The 10067-nt window shown below is 42.5% G+C and overlaps 1 protein-coding gene across 2 annotated transcripts in view; it reads left to right on the top strand.

Annotated features, from left to right (window-relative positions):
* Positions 1-514: 514 nt before the first annotated feature.
* Tmem170b (transmembrane protein 170B) overlaps positions 515-10067 on the top strand; it is a 32921-nt gene continuing 23368 nt past the window's right edge. For both annotated transcript variants that reach the window (XM_028763239.1, XM_028763238.1), the window contains exon 1: positions 515-611. In XM_028763239.1, the coding sequence (XP_028619072.1) occupies positions 515-611 (97 nt within the window). The remainder of the gene's footprint in view (positions 612-10067) is intronic.

Here is a 10067-nt window from a genome sequence, read left to right as displayed (position 1 = left end):
CACTGAGGGCGGACGCTGGGAGCCGACGGCCGTCTCTGCTCTGGGGTGCTGAGGGCAGCGCGCACGCGGAGCGGGGGGCAGTGCGCGTGCGCAGCCGCTCACCCGGGGGAGGCGGGGCAGAGAAGCGGACGCGCGCATGCGCGCACCCCGGGGCGGTCGCGGGCGGAGGGGGCGGCTCCTCGAGTGTCGGCGACCCGAAGGCCGAGCGGCAGGCGGGCGGCAGGTGCCGCGGCCGGGCGCCGCTGCCTCGTCGCGCGTCCCCGCGATGAGCCTCGTTTCGCGGCCTGCCCCTGCCCGCTGCCGGTCCGCGCGGGCCTCACGGCGTGACCTGGGCCTCGTGGCGTGGCGGGTCCCCGCGGCGCGACGCGGGCCCTGAGCGGGAGCGGCGGTCCCTCCCGCGGCCCAGGCCTCGCCCGCCAGCGCTCCTCGATGTCTCCCCGGCGGGGAGGACGCTGCCTGCGACACCCGCCGAGCGGCGCCCCCCGGAGCGCCCCGCTGCCGCCCCGCGGGGACGATGAGGGCGGAGGGCGCCGACCACTCGATGATCAACCTGTCGGTGCAGCAGGTCCTGAGCCTCTGGGCCCATGGCACGGTGCTGAGGAACCTCACGGGTAATGCGCGGGGCAGGGGGAGCGGTGGGGGACCCACTTCACAGATGTTCGGGGCGTTCGCAAACCCGGCCCGGTGCCGGCCGCTGGAGCACGCGCGGGTCTCGCCAGTGCCCTGACTGGATCACAGTTCATGTTTCTGTCATTAACTACCCCCCCTTCCCCGTGCGCGCGCACACACACTCACACCGCTTCTTGCAGTTTTAGTCTTTTTTATTCTTTCTTTCCTGGTTTAGCCCTTTCTGTTGTTGACAGATCTCAAACCAATTGCAGTACTTATATTGCCTGCTTACCGTGATCACGGTGGACCGACCATTGGTTCCTTTATTTGTAGAGAGATGACTAAGTAGATTATAGCGGGTCAGGGGCTGGACCAAGGTCTAGAGCAGTCCGAAACAGTTGTCTTCTCTCCTATTTCCTTTTGTCTGGCTATCTCCTTCTGGCCTCAAGTTGTCGTATTTGTGAAATTTGAGGATTCTGTATATTTCCCTTCATTAATCAAGGTGATTGGGAAGTGGGTTTAGCTCCATTGTAGCATCAGGTTGTCAGAGTGAGCATTAGTACACATATTTTCATCTAATCAGTCGGTTTGCTTTGTGAAGGAACTTCTGGTTTTCTCATTGTGGAAGTGCTTATACTCTTAAGTTCTGAGTTTTAAAAATAGCGTCTAAAGAGTAATATTGACTAGAAAGCAATAAGAGTCAGCAATTTGAGTCCAGAGTGGCTGCTTTTGTGAAACAACAACCACCACAAACAAAAACTCAAATCTTTAAAAAGCCTTTAATGCCAATTGAACATTACTATTCAAAATCTGTGTGACAGCAAATTAATAGCATATAGTATACATATATTTATAGGTAAAATCTGGCATGATACAGGGTTCACAGGTTCAAGGAGAGAAATATAACAGAGTTATGTACCACCCAGACAACTTTCAGAGTACTTAATTTCTTATTTATGAAAGCCACACAAGTAAAGGAGCCCCTGGAACCAGCAGAGACTGCTTCTTGGTTGCATCTTTATAGTTTTAAAAAGTTAAATTCTCATAGAGATGATTTCAAGATAGACTCCTTTATTTTACTTATGACCTTGTGTGCATTTATTCAGTTTCATGTTTCTATGGTATGAATTGCTTATTAAAGTGTGATGATAAAAACTTAGTAAGGAAATTTCTTGCCTATATTAATGCCCAACTTGCCTCACTGCAGCTGTCCCATACGTAGCTTGATAGTCAAGAGATCCTGTCTGCTGTGCCACATACTGCTTAGCCTGTTCAAAACAAGCAAGCAAACTCATCTCCCAAGACGAGACAGCAAGCTCACCATTTATTGAGTGCCTCCTCTGTATTACTCTCTCTAACTCTGCAGATTATACGCACAAAGCAGTTCAGGCAAATTAAACTGCCCGGAGTTGGATGGTGAGCAGGTGGGGCTTCAGAGCCAGGCCGCCTCAGAGTGCCTTCCTTTCACACTCCATAGCTCTTTGTCAGCTTCATCCTCTTGGCTCTGATGGCTTCATCCTGCTACTTCTGCTCTTTGCACCTACTTCTGTTTGTAATCACATTATAATTTTTGTCTCTTCTAGCTTGAATATGTTTTGAGAGTAAGGCTTGCTGATTCTGAATTCTCAAGTCCTAGCATAATCTGGCACATAATAACTGCTGAATCCATGTTTACTAAAGTGAGGCTGTGAAATAATACCTAATGCAGGATTTAAGCATGATGCCGTGTTGTAGTTCATTGGAGGAAATGTACAATGGAGTATTTAGGCAACCTTTGTAGACCATCATCTATCTCCCAGACTTGGAAAACAGGCAAATTCATGCTGAATGCATTTATATTCTGTGCTGGGTATGGGTTTCCATTTTCTTTATTTGATATTTTCAACGGTTTTTGAGAGATTGTTTGTCTTCAGTTTACAGACATTGAAGCAGAGAGCAAGCTTCTGTTTGGTGGCTAACCTGTGAGGGCATACTTACATTTTCTGAGACTGTTTGGCATCATAGCAAACTGGCAAGTGAAACAGATAATAAAAAGAGGTGTAGTATAAAACCAGGCAGGCTATCTTGGGTTGTAGCTGAAGGAATGACAGAACACTAGGTATTAGGAAATTGGGTTAAATACCAAATCACACTCCCGCTTCTGTACTGAAATCAAACTCCCGCTTCTGTACTGATGAGCAAGTGTGATGTTACTGTTTTCTTAGGGTTTAACCTAAGAAGTGAGGGTCTGCCTTTGGAGAACAGTCTTCTGGCGGCACTCCTCTGATAGGAATCAACGTAAACAGGAGAACTGGAAGCAGAAACCCAGAGCAGGCACTGCTTAGTTAGAGTCTCTGAAATCCCACTCTGTCGCTCTTAGCAGCCTGTGGGGAGAGCTGTTGAATATCGGAGGCAGTGCCAGAGCCTGTCCCTGTCCCCACCCTCAGTTCCACACCTGTCCTTTCTGCCCCACATAGCTACTTAAGGCAGACAGGTCTGAGAGGTAGTAAGTCTTATGATACTTAAAGTTAGCCTGGCTCATATTTGTCCCAGCCAGAGGCTATGTAAAGGTATCTGCAGTAGCTAGGCACCAGACATTCCAATCCATCCATCCATTGATCTCCCCACCCCCACTCCTGTGCTGCCTGAAACTACAGACAGGATCTGGTTCTGAACATACACACCTATGATAGGGTTTAGTTCCTATTAGATGCAGTAAATGCTTAACAATAACACAATAAAGCCAAAACGTTTTAACTGCGCATTGTATTAAAATTCCCTGTGTCACAACTGTTGCACTCTGGTGCTATTAAGTAAGTAAATGGGCTATTTGAACACAAGCATTGCACTACTAAGACAGCCTATCTGATAGCTAGCAGTCAGTCTGATAAGGGAGATGAATCCATACACCCTCGACAGAAATGATTCTTGCTTTGAGTGAGATAGATCAGAACAGCATAAGATGTCATTCAGATGGCCAGCAAGTTAAAAGGTATGAGTTGTTTGTTCCTAGAATTTTCCACTTAATATTTTTTAAAGGGTTTGTGATGCAGTTAGCCAAAGCCACAAAAACTGAGATCTTGAATGATGGTTGGCTAATTTCTCTGGTAAATAAAAGATGCTAGAAAATGTAAGATATTATTGAAAAAAACAATGCTCTCTAACCTTTTGACTGGCTATCATTTTGTAAAAGTTACCAATCCATATTTATTATATTTCCTGTCTTAGGAATTCCCTCAGGCTTGGCCAGCTGTTTAATGTTTCTCTGTTTTAGAGATACTTATGAGGAGTCTGAGAACAAGCCATTCGCAGATCCTGTTTGTCACTAGATGGCCACTGGCCACAGTTGCTGTGTGTCTACCCCTTTCTCTGGGATGTAACTTTTAGGATCCTTCCTTTGTTTAGCCCTGAATAGGTTATAGCCTTTTTTTAGCCTACTAGAGAAATGAATGGTTTCTTTTCTTCATTCACAAGTACCTTTTTCTATGGCTGTATTTAAATTCCTACCCCTCAGTCTGAAGCAGGAGTCCGTACTATGTCTAGCTTTTCAGCTTTGTAAGCTGATATTTTTTTTAATTACTAATAATTAACTGTATCTTTTCACTTTATTTTGTTTTTCTTAACTAATTTGGCTCCTAATTTGTATTCTGATCCAAATTTGGTTACTAAGGATTTAGAGAAGAATTTTTCCTTCAGAAAAGGCAGATCCTTAAACTGCTGGCCAAACATAATGGGGTTAGTCTTTGGAAAGGGATACTGGGCCCTGGAAGAAAAGTGGGTATTATCTTAAGTTTGTCCACTTTCTCTTTGACAGCAGAAAATGTGGGGACAAGTGCCCCCCTCCTTTTCTTTATTGGTAATAAGTGTTGAGAGTCTGGGGTCCAATATATAGTGAAAGATATATACCATTCATTTTGCGTATGCATGTATATGTATGTACAGTTCTTCCTCAAATTATAATGGCTATAGTCTGATAAACCCATTGAATTTTTTTCAAATTATGAATAGAAAATGTATTTATACATCTATCTTACCAAAACCAACACATAGCCTGACCTATCTGGTAGCCCCTGATTGACCAAAAGTCATCTAGCACAGCATCTTGTTTGTCATGCACACAGCAGAACAGAGTGGTTGTGTGGGCATAGGCTTACAACATTGCAAAGCTGAACATTTGTAAGTTGAATCACTTGTAATTTGGGGTCTCTATTTCCCTGTCTATGTTTACTTTTAGAGTATTCATCCACATATTATTATAGTTTTTATTTAGAGCTTTATAGTTGTTCAACTGTTTTTGCAGTCAGCCAAAGAGGGAGGAATAGTTCACTGACCACTGCGTGGTGGTGCAGTCGGCACCTTCATCGTCATTGTTTTCAGGTAGCTGTGCCTCCCTTGGTGTGGCTGTGTTCATCACTAGGCTACCTTACCTCACTAAGGTGGCCATATGTAGAGAGTGGTCTCAGAAGTCCACTGGTGTGACTCAGCCAACAGCTGCAGCATTAATCATGTATACTCTGCTTTTTGAAATTTGTGCCAGATCCCACATTTGACTATTATTGAAACACATGATTGGCATTTCTTATTCTTATGGTATAGCACAGATCAGTAATTGCAGATGGGGCTGCATTTTGTATCATGCATCATTGTAGAAGGCCCACTGTGTGTCTGATGGAACGCTGTAAGGTTTGAAAACTCAAGCTTACTGTCATTGGCATTCACTTCATTTCCACTCCATTATTTTGGAAGTGTGCATAAGCCCGTGTTCTGGAGTATTGAGGATTCATTTAAGATTATGTAGGCTATACTTTTTGACTCTTTAATAATTAACTACACAATATAATTTCTTTTATTTCTGCTTTCTTTGGTGACCAAGACAGTGAGATAATCATGGAGACAGGTCAGAGGTGTTGTGTGTCTAGCAACTGTTTTGGAAACAGAAAAGGAAGGGAAATTGGGTTCACAGAAGGAAGCCAGAATAAAAGTGATCAAATATAAGAGGCAAGCCCTGAGAGTTGAGCACTGACCCTACATAGCTACCACAGGAAAAATCCTAAACATGGCTTCTCAACACCTCTGTGTGGCAGAAATGAAGAGAAGAGTTCACATATGTTTTTCTGTAATTAGTGGCTAAACAATTTATTATCTTACTGTGTATGATTATATAAGGTGTGATAGGCTAATTACATATTTTAATGACCTAGTATTTAAGCAGTAACATTTAATTATAGACTATACAGTGGTGGCACCGACACATGGAAGAAATCTCATTAAATCAATTTCATTTGGTGACCTTGAGCTAAGTAAACTCAACTTAAGGAAACTTTCCTTGAAACTTCATGGAAGTAGGAAAAGCCAAATTTTACCTGAGTCTAAATGCCTATGCTACAATATAAACTGTAGAATGTAACCTAGGAGCACATGTGGACTTCCTACAGGACTTGACGGTGGAGTGCACCTTCTGGGGTGGGGGGGGGGGGGGGGGACTGTGCAGGCACGATCATCCCTTCCTTTGAGGTGCTGTGCTGTACACTTGAGAGTACATTGATTTTTCTCATTTTTTCATGATTCACCATGGCTTATATTATCCTTATATAAAACAATTTATGTTTGGCATTTTAATTTTAAAGATGGGCACATATCTGTGCTAGAAACTTTATTTGTAGGATATAACATTTCCCTAAGCATTTTCAGTGAGCAGGACATGGCTCTAAGAACATTTCATGTGGTTTTAGTTGATTCTCACAGTATTCCATGCAGTAGGCTCCCTTAACTCCATCTTTAAAGTAAGGACGTAGTCATGGAGACATTTTGCCCTTGCTTACAGAGCATGCAGATCAGGACTTGAGGAGCTATCGATGTGGTAAACACAGAGGTAAATAGCATGTGGTCACTACCCTTGCAGGCCTCTCTACAGTGAGTATTAGCTTACAAATTTGAACTACTTGCTAATGCTGAGTTACAGTTACTCTCAAATTTCGTGGCTCAGAATAAGGAACATCTCATAAGTCAGCTGTTCAGGAATAATGCTGGGTTTGGATGCTCTAATCCACCTGTCAGCTGAGCCCGTGATCTCTGCAGAATGTCCTAGGACCAGAGAGACAGTTTCCACAGCACATTGATACAGCAGGTGGCAGGAGGGCTTCCATGGAACTGTTATTTTCCCCACAAAAGATGGGAGGACTTAGACTGAAACAGAAGCTGCAGAGAGTTCATTGAAGCCAATCTAGAAGTGTTATTGTATAGACAGGTTGTATTCCATTGTCACATGGACCAGCTTCTGTCTAGTATGGAACGAGAAAACAAAAGCAGGATTGCCTGGGATACTTGGGCCTGCTAGGAGCCAGCTTGAACAGGTGTGGGGAAAGGGAAAGAAGCCTTCAGATGGAGCAATGGTGTCAGCACTGAGGGTAAGGGTATGCAGTCTAAGAGAGACAGAAGCTGACAAGAGGGAAAGTTTCTTGATATGTAGAGTTCCACAGAGTAGTTGTTTGAAGCCCCTTCAGGGGCTGATCCTGGACTCTTAACTGTGATCCCTAGGCTGGCCATTGGTACATACTGATAAACAGATAAAATGATCCTGGAGACTAGACACTTTCAGAAGTGCTTCTTTATGGCTTGTTAACTTTGAGGCTGGGAGGACTTTGAAATAACTGAAGAGTGGGGAGTGAACTTGTATGATGGTAGAAAGTAAGAAAAGAACGGCTGCTTGTAGAATGTTCCAGGGATACTGTGCTAACAGGAGTGACCTTGGATGTGTGTGTGTGCTGAGCAAAGGTTGTTTGTTTTGTTTTTAAGCAGTAATAGAAAATGAGGTTTCTATCCCCAGATTCTTTTATCCCTTTGCTGTGCACAACTTCAGGCTGACGTAGTTGTAAGCCTGCTGCCCATGGGAACCGCTAGGGCTGGTAGTACTAGCAAGGTCCCAGTCCTGTGTATAAAGTATGGGTCTTCAAGGAGTTTAAACCAACGCTCAGGAAATTCTGCCACTGTGTGCTCAGCAAATGAGAATGTGTGCTTAACAACTAAGAAGTTCTGGGATGAGGTTTTAATGATGCTGTAACGTGATGGACGTTTACATGGTATGTATAAGATGACAGCAGCACACTCTCTGTATGAACATCTCACTTCCAAAGGATGATTGGCTCTCCAAGTGACTACCTTTTAAGATTAAAGGATAATATTGTAATTTATATTGAAATATTTTGTTTATATAAACATTAGCCATAAAGAATCCATATTAATGCAGTAGAAAATTTAAGTAGTTTTATTTAATCCAAAGTATATAGAATTAAATATTTAAAGTGTATGTAAATACATAAAATTTAAGTTCCTGGAATATCCCTGACCCCAAGCTTATGCGGTTCTTCTAGGTTATTGTCTGTATGTAGAGTCAAAAGAAACAAAATATTTGTGTCAAGAAAACTTTGGTTGCTGCTGTCCCGTTCAGCTGTCTCAGTCTATTGATTTTTCTTTTTCTCTTATATCTGTTTGTTTTCTTATGTAAGAGTTTTGCCTCCATGTGTGTATGTGTACCACATGTGTGCCCAGTGTCTAGGGGAGGTCAGTAGAGAGCATTGGATCCCTAGGAACTGGAGTACAGATGGTTGTGAGCCATCATGTGGGTGCTGGGAAGCAAACCTGGGTCCTCAGCAAGAGCAACATGTGCTCTTAACCACTGAGCCATCTCTCCAGCCACAAGCTGTCTCACTTTAGACAAGCTTGTGTCATCCAAACCTAGCTTTCTTTACATACAACACTAGCTAGCTATTGTCAGTTTTGATCTAGGCATGCACTACCATGCCTTTAATCCCAGCAGAATCAAGCTATTCTGTGAGTTCAAGGCCAGCTTAGGCTACAGAGTGAATTCCAAGATAGCCAGTGCTATGTAGAGAGACCTTGTCTGATAAAACGGTTAATAATAATGATTGCTATTAAGGGAAAACTGACTTAGAAATTTTAAAGAGTTAAGGAAAATTCAGAAAACATTTCAAAATTTATTTTTATTTTATGTGCATTGGTGTTTTGCCTGAATGTTTGTCTGCACGAGGGTGTCAGATCTTGGAGTTACAGGCAGTTCTGAGCTGCCATATAGGTGCTGGGAATTGAACCTGTCTCCTCTGGAAGAGTAGTCAACCACTGAGCCATCTCTTCAACCCCAGAAAATGTTATTAGGGTTCCAGAAAACAAATTTTCCTGTGTGCATAAGTGTCTCATTAATCTTTGAAGTCTCTGATTTTGAAGCAGCCCTTCTTCAGCCCTTTGGTGTGCTCACTTGTAGGACAGGAGCTGTTGGATGACTACTGCGTCAAGCCCTTGGACATTCTTCCAGTTCTTAAATGACTGTTGCCCCTCTCCTGCTGTGGCATAGCTGTGTGGGTGGACTGCAGTGCTCAGGGAGCCATCGGACTTGCAGGGCACTCCACATGAGTTCTCTGCTTGTGGTTTTAGCTCCCAGTCTGCCACTCTTAGTAGATGGAATATGAGGGATATGTTAAAAAGTTTCATTAGCAATTATGCTATTGATATAAAAAGTTTCTTTTTCATTTTAAATATAAATAACCCTGTATGATGAGACTGAAAAATGTTAGCCATTGTTAAAATTGCTTTTAGGTTAGTGTCTGATTTTTAAAAATCATGTGTTAGTGTTATTACTTTTAAAAAGCATCATGTATATAATTTAGTAGCTTTGGGGATATAAATAATAGCATTAAAGCACTTTGTAGTTGATGTGTTCTACCTTCATAACATATTCAGATTTTAAATAATTATTCCAGATACTTTTCTGAGAGACTGCTGTAGCTTTAATGTAAAACAGTCTTTAAATTATTTTAAATAATTTTAATATTTTAAAGCAAGTGAAACTGATTATTGTAAATGAAAAACCTGCTTTTTCTAAAGATTCCCTTTTACTCTTCAGTGCTACATATTGTAATTTACAATTTTAAAAAATTACATAATTAGTAAACAAGAGGGTAACTTAATCTAAGTGAGTAGTAAACAGTACCCTTGTAACTTGTAGACGGCAGTATGTGAAGCAGCTGTTGTCAGTGCCAGTACTGACTTTAAAAATCAGTATTTTCCATCTTTTAAGAAGGAAAACCAGAGAAGTCTTAGAGATTGAAGTCGGTTTATATGTTAACGGGGGTTTGAAGTGGGTGCTGACAGGAATCCATCCTGAGTGATTAAAAAGACTCGTCTTTGTACTTACACATCTAACCTTGCCACTCACTTCTGCTCCACACTGGCTCTTCTGTCCAGACTGATGCCATTGGCCAAAGAACTTCCTTTAATGTTTCTAGCATAGGAATGCTGGCAGGTTATTCTAACTTTTCCTTCCCCAAAGAAAAGGAAAAGGGAAAAGAGAAAGAAAGAAAAGAAAAACTGAAGGAAGACAAAATCTTCACTGACTTCACCTTTTGAAGACATTTTGTTGTCTATAGTTATCTCCTGCCTGCCTCCCTTCAGTTTTCCTGAGGGTG

This window comes from Grammomys surdaster, unplaced genomic scaffold (assembly GCF_004785775.1).
Source record: "Grammomys surdaster isolate TR1022 unplaced genomic scaffold, NIH_TR_1.0 137, whole genome shotgun sequence".
NCBI classification, from domain to species: domain Eukaryota; kingdom Metazoa; phylum Chordata; class Mammalia; order Rodentia; family Muridae; genus Grammomys; species Grammomys surdaster.
This window is presented reverse-complemented; position numbering and strand designations above follow the sequence as displayed.